This window comes from Orbicella franksi, chromosome 3 (assembly GCF_964199315.1).
Source record: "Orbicella franksi chromosome 3, jaOrbFran1.1, whole genome shotgun sequence".
Taxonomy (NCBI): domain Eukaryota; kingdom Metazoa; phylum Cnidaria; class Anthozoa; order Scleractinia; family Merulinidae; genus Orbicella; species Orbicella franksi.
The window spans coordinates 2,920,915-2,939,714 of NC_138147.1; the positions used below are offsets into that span (position 1 = coordinate 2,920,915).

At 41.6% G+C, this 18,800-nt stretch overlaps 3 protein-coding genes across 4 annotated transcripts in view; 1 reads left to right on the forward strand and 2 right to left on the reverse strand.

Annotated features, from left to right (window-relative positions):
• LOC145480659 (gonadotropin-releasing hormone II receptor-like) overlaps positions 1 to 18,800 on the reverse strand; it is a 125,091-nt gene that overhangs the window by 65,277 nt on the left and 41,014 nt on the right. The gene's annotated exons all lie outside the window — the stretch shown is intronic.
• On the forward strand, positions 44 to 13,978 carry LOC145480647 (kinesin-like protein KIF25). 2 transcript variants are annotated; one of them, XM_081458927.1, is made up of 15 exons: positions 44 to 246; positions 341 to 406; positions 1,176 to 1,298; positions 2,544 to 2,673; positions 3,489 to 3,592; positions 4,268 to 4,545; positions 5,550 to 5,699; positions 6,186 to 6,297; positions 6,514 to 6,569; positions 7,119 to 7,418; positions 8,030 to 8,175; positions 8,726 to 8,780; positions 11,123 to 11,223; positions 12,121 to 12,285; positions 12,828 to 13,978. In XM_081458927.1, the coding sequence occupies exons 1-15, from the start codon at positions 184 to 186 to the stop codon at positions 12,941 to 12,943; spliced, it is 1,965 nt and encodes a 654-aa protein (XP_081315053.1). In that variant the 5' UTR covers positions 44 to 183; the 3' UTR covers positions 12,944 to 13,978. The 2 variants fall into 2 exon arrangements, with proteins under 2 accessions (XP_081315053.1, XP_081315054.1); XM_081458928.1 differs by having other exon boundaries at positions 214 to 246; positions 341 to 616.
• Positions 13,562 to 17,151, reverse strand: LOC145480513 (carbohydrate sulfotransferase 11-like). The gene is made up of 2 exons (XM_081458757.1): positions 17,106 to 17,151; positions 13,562 to 16,345 (listed from the first exon to the last, which is right to left on the reverse strand). The coding sequence occupies exons 1-2, from the start codon at positions 17,149 to 17,151 to the stop codon at positions 15,522 to 15,524; spliced, it is 870 nt and encodes a 289-aa protein (XP_081314883.1). The 3' UTR covers positions 13,562 to 15,521.

An 18,800-nucleotide genomic window follows, 5' to 3' on the forward strand; every position in this document is an offset into this window, starting at 1 on the left:
CAGCTGGTCAGAAGGAACGCGGAGGCGTCAACAAACAAAAAAAGAGTTGGTGAGAGATTGGTTGCATTTTCTGGTTGTCAAAGAAAGATAGACGCGATGGTTACGTTGTTCGGTGGTTAAAATGCCCTGTATTTTGCACTGACTTTATATATTCACCTCAGTCTCTTCTGCAAAAGATATAAAATGCCGGAACTGAGTGATCAACAGTTGAAGGACCGGGTGCAGAAATTAGAAAATTTGTTAAGGGTGAGTGGTTCTTTTGCCTTCATTACGTAAACTTAATGGTTTGCATTTTGCCTGAAACAGTTAGCTAGTTCTAAATGTAAATCGTCGTTTACAGGCTCGAGAGGAGAGGATCGTAGCACTTGAGACAGAAAATGCAATGCTATATCTCAAACTGGCGCAGGTAAAACAGCAGACACATCGACTTTGTGCATGATATCTACAGATTAATATTATGAACCTTGACTTAGTTGTACAGTAATCATGACCATAAATTATTTATCGAAACATGAGTTGGTGATATTAGTCGATCTGAGACGTGCTAATCGAAGTTTGCTTTTTTTGAACAATTTCCAGCATAAGAAATACATGTCCAGTTCTGCAGACTTACAATGTAAGCTCACTGTATGTACATTATGTTGATTTAAAAAGAAAATCAGAGGAAAGGTCACCAACCTTCGTTGAACCTCCTCTTGGTGTAAGAATGCTTTGGGAAAGTGATTTTCTTTTCTTTTTTTTTTTTGGTGCGCTTATTTAAGCCAACTGTATACTGATGCTCTCCACGCAGCCCTTTTGAATGGTAAATATAGATCAGCAAATTAGACACATGAACTGAAACACAGTACAATGCCTCTGCTACATGAATAACACAGACACAATCCATAAGTGGATCTTTCTGTAAGTGGACACTTACAGCGTAAGGCCAAGATATGGTTCCTGAGCCACACACAAAAAAGTTCTCCATATAATTTAACCTCATCAATAGACACCTCTCCTTAGCAGACAATTTTTCTGCTCCAGGGGGTGTATGCTTTGGGAAGTTCAACTGTAAGCCAAAGCAGTCTGGAGCAAAACTGAAATAACTTTTTTCCTAATGTACAATCATCAGTCATCATCCCCTCAAACTTTGCTTTACAGAGTAATGCTAATGGTTAATTTAATTTTGTTTTTAGTGTCAAGGGTCTGTCCGATCTTGCCGACATGAGTCAACACACTACAGACGCTTGTTTGATGAGGAGAAGGGTTATAGAAAGAATTCTTTGCAGACACTGAGAAACTCTAGTGATAAATTACAGGTACATCTTGCCATGGAACACTCTCTGAAGCGAGTACCGGAAGACAATTTAGCCTTTTCATTTTCAAGACTATATGTAGACTTTCTTTGTATCCTTAGAATTTATCTTTTGGTTGTTCTTCTTCAGTCTCTTTTTACCTTAAACCCCTGGGGATAATTGGTTGTTCTTACTCGGTGCCAGCTGAGAGCCTGGAGCAGGCTAAGATATTATTAAAAGCTACATAACTTTAGTTAATAGTAAGTAGTTTGTGTCAATCATCCTTTCTCTAGTCAACAATCACCTAACTACATAAATTTGTTATCTACAGGATGTATATGATTTTTGTGTACTTTTTTCCACATTTGGGTATTCCATGAGATTGTACCATTTGTACAAGTTTGTCCTAAAATTCTGGAGTGGGGGTACTCCCAGAAAATTGGGTGGGGGTGTACAGCCCACTTCCCAAAACCCTTACCCTATTTATGACCAAAATCTGTGATTTTTGCTACCCTATTTATGACCTGGCCAAAAATTTGATACCCCATTTATGACTGTTGTGGCTGGTACAGTTCCCCTAAACATCTTATTATTGATAATGATGAAAAAGTAGCTTCCTCCAAGAAACACAGTTTTTACCCAATTCAAGACTAGTGCTAAAACCATACCCTATTCAAAATGGCCAAAGTCGATACCCTATTTATGACCAAAACAGCTGAAAACCCCTACCCTTTGGGGCTGCACATTATAGCCCATCTAAGGGAGTACATGTACCCCCACCCCACCCCCAGGCCTAAAATCAACCTTCTCTCCCACCAGGGGTTTCATTAAGGGCCAGGCACCGTGCAAATTGACCAGCTGTAAACAGAACTTTGCCTGCCTGTTTTCACCATCTGTTGGAAAGTTCTTCTTATAAAGAAGTTGAGATCAAATGGTTTTGCCTGCCTGTGAAAACCAGATGTCCTCCTGCTGAAAATTGTAATGAAACCCCTGTCTCCCACCCCCAGAACAATGTCAGGATACAGGGTTATGTATAACAGATTGTCACATGTTACAATAGGAGACTGAGGAGACTGTAACCGGCACCTTATTACAGTGACTCAACTGCATTTGGTTGCTGATTGTACAGTATTGTATCTCCATGTTGCCATGTATTTAATTTTGTGACAAAAATATTGCGTATCACATGGGTTTTGCAATCTACCATTTTATATTAAATGTGCAAATTTATTGTTCCCTAATGGTTTGCATTTTTCGTGATAATTTCAGGAAGTCAAATTAGAACTACATGACTTGAGAAAGAAAGTAAAAGCCCTTCCTGAACTATTGTCTCAAGAAATGGACAAGACAACAAAACTCACTGATCAGTTTGGCTCCAAGAAAATGTCCAGCATGGAAGGTATAATGAACATTGGGCTCAACAGTCTTATTACAAACGGCATCAATTTCTTCATAAATGGCTTTGTCTACATGTACATATGTCAGGCATCTCACTTTTGAACACCAGTTAAGAAAACCTGAGGGAAATGCTGACATTTGAGCTGGAAAATTTTGTACAGGGCCAGTTATGTGAATTACAGTTATACTGTACATAGATCTGTCGTTAAAACTAATATCAGGTATGGTATAAACCTCTTCGAATTGTTGCACTGGCATGATCCTTAGAGATTATGGTACCATATTACCAGTGATATAATTGCCAGATATCACCAGTGATAATCATCCCCATGCAAATTGAAGTTAATGGTAATGAAAAAGGGTCTTTACTGGTGAATTGAATGTACAATAGTCCCAGTGTTAGCAACCTTTAGTTAGTTGCTCTGAATTACTCATCCCAGCTCAGTCAGATTTTAGTCAAATGCAACCTCCTTCCCCAAGGGCAGAGACTGTTGTATGAAAAGGCTCGAGATGCTTGTTGTCTTGCTTGTTGGTGAAATCAAGGATTTTGGTCTCACTTATGGTGTCCACTAGTTTTAGCTGACAAAGTTTCTTTTACGGTGTACTCGACGGGTCGAGTCTCTCTGCCCTCCCCCTACCATCTCCCATCTCCCACCAGGATCTATCCCCTTCGCTTAACCTTCTTCTCTATTGCCCGCATGTGTACTGCTATATTCTGGAGCTCAACTACCGGTGAAAGTGAACTCTTCCCTGAAAGTTAACGCTATTTGTATCTGTCTGGATGGTGTGTTTGACTAGTTCTGATAACGTTTTTAGGACTTCAATCCAAGCTTCTTAAGACAGAAATGGAAATGGTTGAATTCCGTCAAAGGTACATCAAGGAGAAGTCTCGGAGAATGACATTACACAACACTCTTGTAGTGAGTATACATACAAGTAAATTATACCTAGGATGGTATTTTTATAGCATGTGATTATAGATTAAGTCCCAATACAAAGTAATTCAATGTTCAATATATGATATTAAAATACAGATAAACTGCTAAAATCAGTGGCTGTCAAAGGATAATTAATTTCTGATCCTCATTGTAGCAGTTTAATGAACACCTGTGTTATGCTGAATGCAATAACAACAACCACAAGAACAAAAAAATCTACAATGAATTAGTTGGCTTACATCAAGGAACAAACATGTGACTGTGCAATACAGGCTGCATTACCCAACTAATACCAACGCAACGAAGAAAAGTCAATTGAACTTAATAAAAACTTTCATTTTTTTCCCCTACCTGGTCGATGGTACAAAAAAGTAACAAAAATAATAAACACACACGTTGCAATGCCTTTAACAGTTATGTGAGGCTCAGGCTCATGATGGAATCTCTTGGTCAAACTGATGTTAGCAATATTTGTTTAAAACTCCATGGTAATTTTCCAGCAGCAAGGACACACACTCGTCAAGTCTGCAAAATAGAGAAGCCTACCGGGCGTGCCACGCCCTATGATTGGTCCATAGTTGCCAAGGGTTTGTTACCTTCTGTTTTGTTTGTTGAAGGCCCTGGGCTTTAACCTCTATTTTCTGTGCATCTTTGCAGGAAATTCGAGGAAACATCAGGGTTCACTGCAGACTGCGTCCATTAATAAGCCGGCTGGACTCTCCTGGTGACGAGGAGTCCCTCGGTCGAGAAGGAACCCCTTCGGAAAGAGTCGTGGATCTTCTAGACGAAGAAAAACTCATGGTGAGGCCTACCAAGCCGGTTGGTGGTCAGATGCAGAGAAAGGAGTTTGAATTTGAGAGAGTTTACAGCCCTGATACTGATCAACAGTCGCTGTTTGAAGATGTAGCGCCTCTACTGACCTCATTATTAGATGGGTAAGTCACAGACTTTCTCAAACTCCGTTTCCGTCTTTGAGATGAAGTTTTTAAGACGAGTTTAGGTGAGTTGTCTTTGGTTAAAAGAGTGATTACCATCTGCAGTGTAACTTCTCCTTACCCTGTCAACGGACCGTCCAACGGGCTTATCTACAGTGTAGGCGGGGAGAGTAAAGATATTCATCTTCTGCATTTTTAGCTTGCAATGCAAGTATTCCCTTGCATTAGAGGAGCTTTTCCGCTAGCCCCAATTTCCGCTCAGAAAGCGGAGAAAGCTCTTCTTTCGTACGAGAACACCTCCTACCTAGGCTACTGCACTTTCTTTTCCGAATGCTTGTTACAAAAAAGGCGCAATTTTATCCTGAGGGACTTTTTTCGGTAGTTTTGAATATTTGTTTTGGCAAAGTCTAGCTATAGCCTAGAGCTGGCTTAAAGCACTCGTAAAGCTTCCGATTTCTTATTATCCAATATCCGAGAATAGCGCGAACACTCGAGAGTTCCCCGAAAGGTGTATCGTCATCATAGAGCGATCAGTTCGTTTTAGGAATTTCGAGGCGAAATTTCTGGTTTCAGCGCGTTCCAGAGACCAGGGCTGCTTTCCATCATGCCAAAAACTCCGGAAATTTGGCCGGTCGGAAGTCAACTGTAAAGGTCCGTTTCGGTTCGGTCTGATCGGAATATTCGGGAACACTCCTGGAGCAGTCCACTTTGATCGGTCGGACCGTTCGGACCGAAACTTGCCGTTCCAGTTTGACAGAACGATTCATTGCCGTACTCCTGTTTGGTAGAGTTCACTTATGTGGGGTGTGGGGAAAGAAATAGATAACGGTTCCAGCCATTCGTCTCCAGTTGGCCCGCTTTGATGGGAAAATGTCGTCCCATTTTCCCTTGGTTAGTCCTACTGGTCTTTGACTGGTCAGTCTGAATGGAAAGCATCTTAGAATTCGCAATCATCTTGTACTTCATGCTGTGTTTTATAAGCGTGTTGTTCTCTTGATCAATAGATACAACGTGTGTATCATGGCGTATGGACAGACCGGATCTGGTAAGACACATACCATGCTTGGCAGTCACGACCTGGACATGGAGATTGATTCTGAGTCGCTGAATAAAGATGAAGGGATCATACCACGGTCAGCCAAAGAGATGTTCAGGTTAGTTTCTTTTCTAACTTACTAAGAGTCACGATGTTAAAAAAAAAAAGAAAAGAAAAGAAAAGAAAGAAAGAAATGTGAAACAAAACGAACTTTTTAGGCGAAAAACAAAACAGAACAATGTTAAAATAACGAAAAAATACAGGCTTCGAAGCTGACCCAGTTGGCTTTGGAGAAGAAAGGACCTAAGGATGTTTTCAGTACAGTAGTGCCGCTCAAAAGTATGTTACCACCATCTCTCGAGACAAACTCGTTTTTCTCGAGACGTTCTCGTTTTTATCGACACTCGTATCGTTCCACTCAAGTCTGGTCTCGTTTCTCGCAAGAGCACTGTAACGATCAACGTACCAATATTAATATGTACTGTGTCTACTAGAAGACTTGCTATTTTAAATATGTAAAGGGGATTTGCAAACAATGATTCAAACCCAAAAAATACAACTTTAATACCATAATGTTCTCTTGGTGATCATTTTTTTTTTCCAGATTAATCTCCGAGCGGGAGAATCCCGAGGAAAGCTACGCTCTGGAAATGTCTGTGTGCGAGATTTATAACAACGAAGTTCGGGATCTCCTGGCTGGAAAGAACGCTTCTAGGGTAAGTAAAATGCACTGGTTAAGGCCTGTGGGTGAAAACATGTACTATTAAAAAGATCCTCTCTGTTGAGCAATACAAGTAGTTTGATTGTTGCAGTCCTTTCTTTCAGATTTCTTTTGCTTATTAAGCTGACGTGGTTTATTTTGTGATGTCCCGACATATTCGATGTAAGATGTAATGTTTTTTTTTGTTTGTTTGTTTTTTTTGTTTTTGCAGCTTGATATTGTAACAAGCAGTGAGGGAGCGACCGAGATTCCGTCTCTTGTAACCAGGTATTTACGGCTCTCTGATTGGTCTAGGAATTTATTTGGGGCTGAATTGAAATGGGTTACTAAATATGCCATACTGACAGGTAATCAACAACACTATTCGCGTTGAAACTTGAACTTGGGATGAGAGAGGCCTGGTTTTCTTCATGCTAAATTTTTGATTTTTTTTGTTTGGCTACGCGATCGAAACTAAACCGCTGAAGGATTCTTACCCATCTACTTGAATCAAGGGACAAAGGCCACTAGAGAATCAAATTTAAAAAATCAGGAATAGCAATGTCGAACTGAATCAGATTTAGATACCACATGGATTTAAAATAAGAGTTTATGAGAACAACTCGCACAAGAGTTATTTGGAAGGCAATTTTGGTGTTGAAATTGTGGCCAGCTAACTGGATTGTAGAACAGAAGGAGAAAAACGCGATTGAAAGAGAAAAGCGAAAAGTTGTTTATGGCTCTGTTCAATGATCGATCCACGAGGGGAAAATGTACTGAATGGTCACAGTCATGAGTTTTCTGGCTTTGTTAATATGTATGCTGTTCATTTCTCAGAGCTGTATCCACGGTGCAAGAAGTTATGGCGCTTGTTTACTACGGCATGCAACGCCGACACGAAGACGCCACGATGGTGCATGCGCATTCCAGCCGCTCTCACCTGATTGTGCAGTTAACTATCTACACTATCACCCAAGCGAAACCGAGCTCATCATCGTCACTGTCAAGTGATGCCGCACCCTCGCCCCCAGGCACCCCGACAAGATCACGGCGAACATTGCCCCAACCGTCAGCTGGGCACATTAGTAGATCTCAGTCTCCCGCGCCCAGAAGTAAAGCTGCCACTAGACGTTCAAGGTAGTTATCATTGTATAGCCACAAGTGATTCTGTGTTGTGTGCAGCTTTTTTCACGGGTGCACGAGCATAGTGTTCTCTGATCGATACTGTGATATTTGCAGCTGTCCAAAAGAGTATGTAATACACAGGCGGCCATTTGTCTGTTCACGCAGTCTTTGCTTCGCGTTGCGCAAGAAGATACTTATGAGAAATTTCTTCAATTGTTCATTCCGTTCCGTACAAACAATCAATAAAGTTTTTGGTTAAGTTTTTGTTTTGCTTCTTCCTTGGCGGTGTAAAACAAAGCTCATTTGGGATACGGAGAGATCAAAATACAAACAGTAGCTTTATGTCAATAAACGCTATTTCACACGTGCTTGGGAACTTCAGTTTTGATTGGCCGACTCGTAAACTAACAGATACAGAAATTCGAAAGATGTTTAATAAAAGATCTCTTAAGACTAAAGCGTTAGCTGGTTAGCTTGGTCACGCAATTCATCTTTAACGAATGCGCGGCGATCCAATTAATCACCGCGAAGAAGATTAAGTTAGGAACACTAGACGATGCATTTATGTCTTATGAGTTGAAGTTGGTACCAAGATGTATTAAAAGTTCTTTATTACTCCCCAGGTCTCCAGCGCCCGGCACAGCTGCTGCTGCTCGGTCCAGATCTCCTTCTCCGACTCGGAACAACAATTCCTCAACTAACGGAAATCAGAGTCAGAGTGTCAAGACCAAGCTACAGCTTGTCGACTTAGCTGGAAGTGAATGTGTTGGTAAGAACGAAACACATTTTGTCGCGCGAATGGTCTTGTGTTTGGATTGATACCTAATTACTCACTTCTTTTATCTTGTTCCCAGATTTCTTCGCACACAAGAGATCTGGGAAAAAGATTTTCACTTCCCCACGCGTACGCCCTAAATCAGAAAAAGGCAGCAACATTTCCTTTGGGAGCCAGGGAAATGTTAGGGAATTTAACTGTAGTTTTTGGTTTATCAGGCCTGCGAATACAGATGCCTACTCCTCGTTCCTCCCTGGATTACAGGCCGAAGAGTGAGGAGAGGCGGCTGTATTCACTAGCTATGTTATTGTTTTCTCTGTGAAAGTCAGGTAATTTCCTGCAGTTAACTACGCATTCGCTTGCTCGCCTGGTTATGGAATCAATATTACTGTATTGGGCAGCTTTCAATCAGCCTTTTTCTTTTCGTGATTTCGAGACAAAAACGTACTACACACAATCTTTTTTGTTGCTGTTTCCTTTTTTCCTTAGTATTTTATCTTGACTCGTTTTTCTCAATGTTTATTGTTTGCTCATTTGCTCTCAGGCATGTCTGGGGTAACTGGCGCTGCATTAAGAGAAACATCACATATTAACAAAAGGTAAGACTTGTTCCAATTTCTCCTTTTCCCAAATACTCTTACTTTTTCGAAATATTCCCTTAAGGACGTTCGCGCTAATTGTTTCTGCGCGTCCTTACTGCGCACGCAAATTCATACGCCACGTCATGCATGAGAGCGCGCGCTAAGTAATAAAATGAACGATGATACGGCAGATAGTCATTGCTATAGCTTTGCCTGGATTTAATGATTTTGGACGTTCGGTGACCCCTACTTTTCTTTCCAGAAACAGATTTTATTTACAATTATCTCCACATTGTCCAAAAATGAACAAAAAATCAATGTGGGAAGTTAAAAAAAAGTTCAATATTTCTGTCCACGGCACATCGAATCCTGCCATCTTGCGGCTGCAAGACGCGTGAAACTATGGTCGCTAAATCCGAACTTGTTCTTTAAGGAATCTCACCAGTTGACTAAATTCACTTAATAGGTCCACTTAAACAATATTTGGCAGAGAACATTTCACTTCAAAGATCTAATTGCAATAGTTTCGGGCTTACAGACACTGTGGCCTTATTCGCTAACAAAGCCCGATATTTTTCAGAATTAGGGTGTTCTTCCAGGCATGTTATCTCCAAAACGAAGTCGGTGAGGTCCCACACTGGTAGACCAGTAGAGCCCCTGAGGCCACCGGAGGTCTTCAGCTTGAATGTCTTGTTTACATGTCTCAGACCCTAGCGCTTTGTATGGACCTCCTTTGCCCACATGTCTTACTTGCGTGTTTTTTGCAAGTCATCGCAAGTGAAGCTAATCATCGTTTATCCATGCGCGTCCGTAGCCTAAGCTATCAGGTCATCCACCATCATCTGTAATGACTTTTATTATATGGCTAGCTCCGTGAGCACGCACGATGAACCAGATCCTGCACTGTGATTGGCTACCAGAGCAGGCAAGATGGCGCCATATTGCTCGCTCGGGACTACCCGCCGTCCCGCAAGAAAAATTTCCTAGAAAGCCATGTAATAAATGCTTTATTGACCAAGCTTGTTCGGTCAAGAGGGCTGGATATTGGCGTTGTTTCGTTTAGCGAGTTTATGGACCTTCCACTCCGCCTCGTTCCATTAACACGCAAACTGAAAAAAGAACTTGGCCAATATCCAGACATCTTGGTTTCACGCTTGGTCAATAACCCATATGACACAGACAGTTATACAGGGTCCGAAATTACGCTTTCCTGGTCGCCAATGCGACTAAAAATTTTGCACTGGCGACCAGAATTTCACAAGTGGTCGCCAGCGGGCGATCCGGGGGAGGGTACTCCCTATAATGGCTTATACGGGGAGACTTCGCCCGAAAGGGGTACGTTTTTCAGGCTTCAGGTATATGAAAGGTAGGGATTTCACAAGTTGAGGTAGATAAAAGGTTAGGGTAATCGGTCATTTAGGTATTTAAAAGGGCCTTTAATTTAGATATTTCGAATAGACGTTACAAGGGTTTAGAAAGGGGGTGCAGTGTTCTAAAGTAGGTATGTGAAAGGGCTACCTCTTTTCAATAAAAGGTATATGAAAGGGTACCTTTTATGCCAAAATGGTATATAAAAGGGTAAGGGATTGGACCTCGGGGCGGAGCCCGCCCTTATTAAGCTTTGTTAAGTTACCCCTCCCCCCTCCCCCCCCCGGCGGGCGATTAACTGTTTCATGTCACGATAATTACACAAAAAATAACTTTGATTTTCAACCAAATCGATTAAAATAAAATTCAAAGCCGCCCACCAATTGGTCACTTCCTTTTTACCTTTCCGCTGCTTTTGAAGTATAAAACCGATTTTCACGACTGTTATTATAAATCTACCTCAACGTTTTACAGCTACGATCAGTGCGAAGCGTCGCCGCCATGTTTTTTCAGCGGTTTCCCATAACATACGTATTGCGGGCGCAAGAGGCCCTATGCGTTCTTTCGCCATGATTCAGGCGATGTGGTGTCCAAAGATGTGCTGAAATCTTTCCGTAATTTATTTCAAAGTGGTGACGGAACTTCCGCGAAGAAATTAGATGAAGATTAAGATATTCTGTGGGCGTCAAAAAGTGCAAATGTAGATCTGTCAAAGTGGTCAAAAGATGATTTCAGCACTGGTTTGATTCCTGATGACACCGCCGATTGCAAATATTTTGCCGGCAAGCCCGTAGCGACCAAGAATTTTGGTTTGTGTTTCGCTGCGAAAGAAAAATTTTATTGACACCTTTTGGCGACCACATTTTTCCATATGGCGACTGAAAAAAAAGTTTCAGTCGCCAGTTGGCGCCTGCCGAAAAAAGTTAATTTCGGCCCATTATAGATATAACCCGGTCGTCTAACGTACATGTGTCTTATGTTTCATTCAATAGTCTGAGTGCCTTGGCGGATGTGTTAGGAGCACTGTCTGAGCACCGCCCACACATACCTTATCGTAACACCAGACTCACGCACATGCTACAGGATACTATAGGTAGGTTTTTTCCAGTCCGTATTGTGCACTCTCGAGAGTGTTTTTGCGCTTTTGTTTTGTTTTATGTAAGACATCACAAAATGTAAACAGTTCGCAACTACGTCCATGAAGTAAATTCCAAGTTTCAAAACAACCGCCATTATGGATGCGAAGCTTTTTGCTTCGTTCTTCCTCATATCACTTGCTGAAACAACTGCGCAGCTGTAAAAATCAATGAAGCTGTTGGAAAAAGAATTTAAAAGGCCTCAAAGATAAGGAATGTGGCTCGTAACGAATAACATCGATTTGCATTCCATCGAGTGAGAACTGAAAATGTTTATGAACATTAGGTGCTGAGACCGCGCAGTACGGACTGGAAATCATCTTTAAAGCTTGAATCGTATCGATAACACAATTATTTAATTAGTAACTTAAAGCTGATGAAGGTAATTTATCCACCGTAGCGAATTTGAAAACGGTTGGCGTTTGACGCAGCCCAACCACTAACGCAATTATTTAACATCTCTGGCTCCTTAGCAAGCCGTGTACATGTTTTTCAATCAGTTGGCACAAGAACGTTTGAGGGCTTTTGCAAACACCCATCCACCGGTGCGAGAGTCATATTTTGAAGGTATAATGGAATACAATTTGTCGGACCTTCGACTTTTCGAACTCACCGATAACTCGAACGAAAGGTCGTTTCTCTCTTCACTTTCGAACTTTGCAATTTAATCACGATTTCTCAAAGTAACCGAGTTTTCAAACCAATTTTCGTTTCCCTAGAGGTTCGAAAAATTGAGTTTCCTCTGTACTTGCCTATGAATCGATCAGGAACAGTTCACCAAACGCTGTGGCGTGTCAGCTTGATCTCGCAGGCTGTTCCTCTATCATATGTTGGTTTTCCTTTGTTTACTTCAGGTGGCGATGCAAAGCTTCTGGTCATGCTCTGCGTATCTCCTGCCCAGCGGTTCCTCACAGAAACGCTGCAGTGTCTAGGCTTCGGATCACGTGCTCGTCAGGTGGCTCGCGGTAAAACACAGAAACGACGGCCCACCTCATTTGTTCCTAATAACCTGACGATAGGTGCGTATATTATTGCAATGTATTTCTCTTCTCATGATTTAGTTACTTTTGCACTTGTCTGGGTTGAGGGAAATGTCCTTGCTTAAAACGATAGAGAGACTCACCAAAATTCTCTCTGTTCCTCAGAGGTTGGAGTGTCCAACGGGTATCTAAGAGGTCATGGGTTCAAACCCTGTCGGGGACTCAGATTTTACCTTTGTCCTATGCTCGTGGCAACTTTTCATCTCTATCGATATTGGACTTTTTTTTTTTAATTATTGTTTTAAATTTACCTCGGACGCGGTCAGCTATGGGAACGTTTTCGAACACTTTCGTAAAGCTTTTGTGTAAATAACGAACGTGTCCCGAGGATATTAATAAGTCCCATACCGCTCACAGTTATTCGTGTCTTTATCATTGGCTGAGTTGGCAGTGTACTGGGATTAATTGTATCAAGGTCGAAATGGTTCGGGTTTTCCGTACACTCGTGTAAATCAACAATGAAACCAGTAATCATCTGACACTGCTAATTAATCCATTAACTTCTAATTCAATTCTCATAGATGTCAGTCAAGTTGGATCATCCTCTTTAAGGGGTAATGGAAATTTGTCTCCAAGAATCTTGGATCTCCGTGGTGGTGGTGGCCGTCGCAAGTCAGGCTTTAATTTCGGGGATTGATAAGTACTTTGGTTGATCTTAAGTGTCTGATCCACGACTTTCTCAGGAGAGCGGTCTTTAATCCACTGCTGGACTGATACATCACGAGTCTACTCTTTTGTGTCCCACGTGATCTACTTCTCTTACATAGATACGAGTGTTGACCACGTGACAAAGGCCTACGTATCACGTGATTCATTTTGAAGTAGAGATTGCGAACACTTTCGTTCTTACGATGCTGATACAAATATGTTGAAAACATCTCAGGAGTTACGGGGTAAAGCAGCTTAAACACAAAGTTTACAGAGTTTACTTTTGGTAGTTTAATACCGGTGAAAGAATTTGTAAATCTTCTCGGCATTCTCATTCTTAGACCCTAGCCACGCTGGTGTAAATAGTCAACTCGTCTAGTTTGAATTGTTTGCAACTCTATTTTTACTATACAAAATTATGCCCCTAAAATCCATTTTCAAAGGGGGAAGTGGGGTATATTATTGATTTGCGGAAGCAACAGGGAAAGCTTTCTTGTCAAATAAAATGGAGAGAATCAAATTGTTTGGCAAGACCATCATTGCTGTCGTGACGTCAGGCGAGGGTTCTTACTTAATAAGGCGACGCTTCCTTTTTAAAGAAGGCGTCGTTACTGTATAGTCCTATGCATCCATTACATTGAGTCATTAGAAAACGTCCCTTTATAAGTAATGTTAACTTTGATTCCATGTCGGTTTAGTTGAGAGAGATGTTCAAACTCTCGTCGCGTACTGATCATTTTTTGCAGACAGTTGTACAAAACGTAATATGTTGACCACAAATTAATAAACCATGTTAGACAAGAAAGTGAATAAAATCACCAATACTTCTCGGATGGTCCATTTTCTCTTCGTTGAACTTACAGTTAGCAAATTTTGACCGCTTTAAGTGTCAATTTCAGTTTCTCTTCCGATTCAATCCCGTACCTCGAATCTTCGTTCCTTACCCCGCAAGCTTGACGAAATGAGTAGACTACGAGTAGTTCCACTTTCGCTAAGTCCGTCGTGCGTGACGCGAAAGAAAACCGCGAGAAGAAAATGGCCGCGAAAATCCTGATTTCGCACGGCCATTTTTTTTCTCGCGGTTTTCTTTCGCGTCACGCACGACGGACTAAGCGAAAGAGGGACTACTCGTAGTCTACGAAATGAGTGACCCTCGAGAGTTCCGTACCAGGGTCAGTTATGATTGGTTTAAAAATAATGCAAACGACCGGAGATACGTATTGGAGATACGTTAGGCATGTGCAATACAACCAGTCGGAACTTGGCAGGGTTGCTGGCTTCCCCGCTAGTTAAGGAGAACGAAGGTTCTGGGTACGAGAGTTTTTCCAAACATGTTACCACTAAATTACTTGATGTTCATTTAAGGTCATTCCACTGAAATAGAACCTGCACTGAGATTTTTGTGAAACTTTGCCTATTGATTGTTTATATTATAGGAACTTAAATTTTGAAATAAAAATGAGGGGTCCCGATGTTCGTTTAGGAGCAACAGCACCTTGTTTATACCCATATAAATCCTTATAATATCACCATGATCGTAGTCACGATTGCTTTTTGTTCTACACTGAGAATTGGTCCATATTTATTTTACACAGAAATTTATTACTCAATTGAAAACAACAGAAAAAAATGATAGGTCACCATACTCGTTTGCGAGAAAATGACGATTTACCTCTATGGCGAGGTGCAGCTGTAAAGAAAAAGCCGCCATTTTTTAATGCGCGCGTGCTAATCACGCGTGAAATTATGGGCAGTAGGGATGCGCAATGCAATACTGGGGGATAACCTTAAACGACCATTAAAAAAATTCCCTTCTGTCGATCAGCGCAGATTACGATCACACGTTTGAGAAGGCAGTGAGCGTGCTTACAAGGCTCCACGGACAGTTGATCATCTTCAATGTCAACAATGCGGCGGTGCTATTTTTGTTGCGCAACTTCAGATCTCTCCGTTGTAGTTTTCACGGTTCTTCTGTGAAGCAGCTAAGCTAAGTTAAATCAAAATTCACTATGAACTAAGAATGAACCACGACCACATGAAACTAGCACTGAGAAATTAAACCAAAAGAAAAAGCACTGTAATATACCGACACAATTCAAATTTGGTACGTTTTACCTGAGAACGAGGCTAGATGTGTTTGAAAGCATCCCACGCAGAGGCTTTTTTGGCTCGTCACGCAATCTTTCGCAAGTCGGATACCGTCTGCGTAGAAAGCAACATGACACATCTGCCTTGCCCCCAAGTGTCTCTCTGGTTTTTGCACTATGCGCGTGAAGTTATGGACCCGTTGCGCTCGAACCATTAAACATCGCGCTACTAGTTACCGACAAGGTATAACGGCGCCAGACAGCTTGGAATCATGGCTAAAGAAGCTAGCGAAGGTCGTAACTTATGAATGTACAGACAATACTCCGATCTCTTCTTCCATACAGATCGATGAAGATCGGGATCAGTTACAGCGTCTTTTGCTCCCAATTTTCGCTTGTAACTTAGAACTAAAATTTATAACCCTGACAGAAACTAAGAAGTTAATCGTTGGTGTTTCCCCACGAAGAGTGTTCGTAAAATCAGTTTTCTGTTGTAAGAGATTTCTCCTCAAAGATTTCTTCTAAAGGGCCTGGGAAGTCGTATCCAAATAATTTGAAATCCAATTCAAACAGACGGCCAAGTTGAAATATTTCGCCTTTTGTCAGCTGGGAGTAATACTCTAATACGTGCGATTCCGTCTTGGATGGACGATATTCGGGGAAAGTTACATAATCATCCACACCAATTATCTTTAACAGCTGAGGCGCTTCCTCGGCAAGATTTTCAAAGTGACCAATGAAGTCGTAGTCTACCTCGCATGGACAAATCTGTTCGTAAGAACGCCAGTGTTGATCTTCAATATATCCACGCCCCGGCAAAGTTGATGCGTTAGATGAAAGAACGCTCTTTATAAAGGTTGAAAATGGGACTGCAGCTTCCTTCTTTAGTTCGTCCGTGGTTTTGTCGGGGATAACAAATCGTTTGAACCACAACCTATTCACTTTGTCCCGGTACGCCGATGCCAATCTCTCAAAAGGCTCCCGGACAAACATGGCTTTGTAGTAATTCTTCAAGATCTTTTTCCTCTCAGTAACATTGTAATCTTTAAGCCAAGAGAACAGTCTATTTCTATGAGGATTAAAAGCTACTTGTTCTCCCTGGTTCTCTGCACTGTAAAGGACGCGCTTCCAAGTTGTGCAGGAAACTTTAGGTATGAAACAGAACACAAACTTTAACTTTTCAATGACGATAAAACGAGAGAAGTCAGCTTCTTCAATGAAGGAAGGATTTGGTGGTTTTGTTTGGCACTGCTCCTTTAACAGCTGTCGTCTTTCAGCCATACGTGAGCCAGACTGTGTAGTGACTATGAAGGAAACATGCAGTTGAAAAATTAAAAAGAAGCTTTATTCTTGTCTTTATTCTTATTTTATAGAATTCTACTCGTACACTAATGTAAATAGTGCGTTCTGATTGGCTGAGCTATCGTACACTATCAGCTATTAGTGTGCAGTGGCTGTAGGTCTTCTACGAAATGGCGACGTTTTGTCGATTTTCCGAAGTTTTGGAGGAATATTTACAGAGACAGCAGATAATCAAGCTCGGAGAAGAGTAAAAGAAGGACACCACAGGTGCCTTGACTTTCAAAAATGGGTAAAAAAAACTGATGGGCGCGTGTACAGGACTGCAAATTTCAAAGCTAAGACATTTCAGTGAGAATTCTACTGAAACAATTACATTATTATTTTGCTCTCGATTTCTATGAGGTTTTTCCATGTTTAGTTAAAGACTTTTAGTATCATTCTATAACTCTAAATAATAAAAGAAAGTCCGCAGTCGTGGTCACGTTCTTCTTTATTTTCTTTGGGCTGTTTTGTGGATTTAGATAAAGTAAATTTAAGTTAATTAGTACACTTCTACAGTTAACGGGCCTACACGAAATTGCTTCTAAAGCGTTCACAGCTTAGCTTTTACTGGGACGTCTTTTATGGATTTTCCCCTGCGATACTGAGATGAGGTGAGGGGGCGCGGTGGGGAGGGGGGGGGGATGGGGGCTGCTTTAGAAAATTCTCTCACTTGTTGATTCTGTATAAGTTTAGGCTGTGAGCAGGTTCCCATGCATATACGTTGAGGCAGGAGCAGAGTCGCGGCAGGAACAAAGTCGATGAGCATAGTCGCAAACGTTGAGTCAGCGAGCGAAGCAAGCTGTTGGGGGGGTGGGGGCGGCCACGAGAAATGAGAGCGTGCACGGAAGGCATTGTTTTCCGAATATAGCGCTTTCGCCCACGAACGCAGCATTCTGATTGGTGAAAAATGACATTTCCTATTAATATAACCAAAACCAGCGACGATTATCGAACACACGGCATGGCATGACGTCCGAGAATCAAGTGTGGGTTTATCCTGGAAACTTTTCGAAAACTTTCCATCGAAGCAAATAATCCGGTCGAACAGGAAAAAGTTGTGAATTGTTCTTCAAAAGGAAGAGATGTTTTGGCGGTTATGCCAATTGGATACGATATTCGTTTTACATTTTAACTGTTTGCAACTGCAGTGATGAAAGTTCGCGAAGGACAACTATTCAGATACTGTAGTGTTAGTGACTTGCCCGCTAACCAGCATAATTAAGGATAGGGCAACGCTGCCAGCGGCAAAACACAAGTGTTATTTGCATTATTAAAACTAGAGCCTCCATGTGCAATTTGCTATCATGTTTGTTGATGTTCTTTCTAAATTTCTATTGGCACATTAATTTGGCACATTAAGCTAACGAGTTGTCAAAATCTTAACAGCTTCCGAGGGGCTGTATTCAGAAAACAATAGCGTCCACACAGGCTCTCATTCTCTCCGGCTCGCTTCGTTCGCCAACGCAGTCGTCCGTTTTGTAAACGGTCGATGCCATTTTCCCGACACTTAGGCCCCGTTTACACGGGTCCGGGCACGAATTTTGTTCCTGGACAACCTGTTTACATGGATCAGTGCAAATTCTGTTACAGATTGCAGTGGTGTTTACACGGATCTGCAATACGCGGCAAATCAAACATGGCGGCAGACAAAAACTTTACGTGGTCTGATGAAGAAATTAATTTGTTGCTACATGTAGTTATAGACTACAAAGCAGAAAAAGCAGGGGAAGGAGTTGGTTGGGAAACGGTCAGGAGCAAGTACGAAGACGTAACCAAAATGTTTTTGGAAAAGTACCCTGATAAAGACAAGGATAAAATCCCCCGACGTATCGAGGCGTCAGGAAGCTTCAACAAAGACCGAATCCAAAACAAACTAAAAAGGATCAAGTTAAACTAAATTTCACAAATGTAACAAACCAGGGACAAAATGTAACAAAATGTTTCATTTTTGCTAAAGTGACTTTCTTAAATATCAATGATAGAGTTGCCCCAACCATGAAATAAAAGCGAACCGCAAGCAAACCAGTGTGAATATGAACATGCAATTAAGCATTTGGTGAGTGCGTTTTACTCCATCAACAAATTATAACCCGTTTCTACCTTGTCCAGGTCTAAACTAAAGCAGATATGGCATCATCCATTCTGAAAGGTTTGATTACCAATGATGGCATCGACCGTTAAAAATGGCCGACGGCTTTACTCGTTTGCTCGTGCCACCAACGATGAGAGCCTGCACCCAGGCTAGTCTCCATAACTGTGTCCTTTAGGTTAGGCAACACCGGGTGGTATTGCGGTACAAAGGGCAGTCTCACATCCCGTTTTTCGCACGAAAAAAAATCAATAATCCCCTCGTCTCGCCGGCGCCTTGTAATCCCGGCATCCCCCTTCAAATTTCCTTCCATCCCTCATCGTAGC

Coding starts and splice junctions, on each gene's coding strand:
- LOC145480513 (XM_081458757.1), bottom strand. CDS start 17,151: ATGCTCATCGACTTTGTTCCTGCCGCGACTCTGCTCCTGCCTCAAC. Junction 16,346..17,105: donor GACTCTGCTCCTGCCTCAAC/GTATATGCATGG, acceptor TTTCCTTCATAG/TCACTACACAGTCTGGCTCA.
- LOC145480647 (XM_081458927.1), top strand. CDS start 184: ATGCCGGAACTGAGTGATCAACAGTTGAAGGACCGGGTGCAGAAATTA. Junction 6,298..6,513: donor CTGGAAAGAACGCTTCTAGG/GTAAGTAAAATG, acceptor TTGTTTTTGCAG/CTTGATATTGTAACAAGCAG. Junction 8,176..8,725: donor AGCTGGAAGTGAATGTGTTG/GTAAGAACGAAA, acceptor ATTTGCTCTCAG/GCATGTCTGGGGTAACTGGC.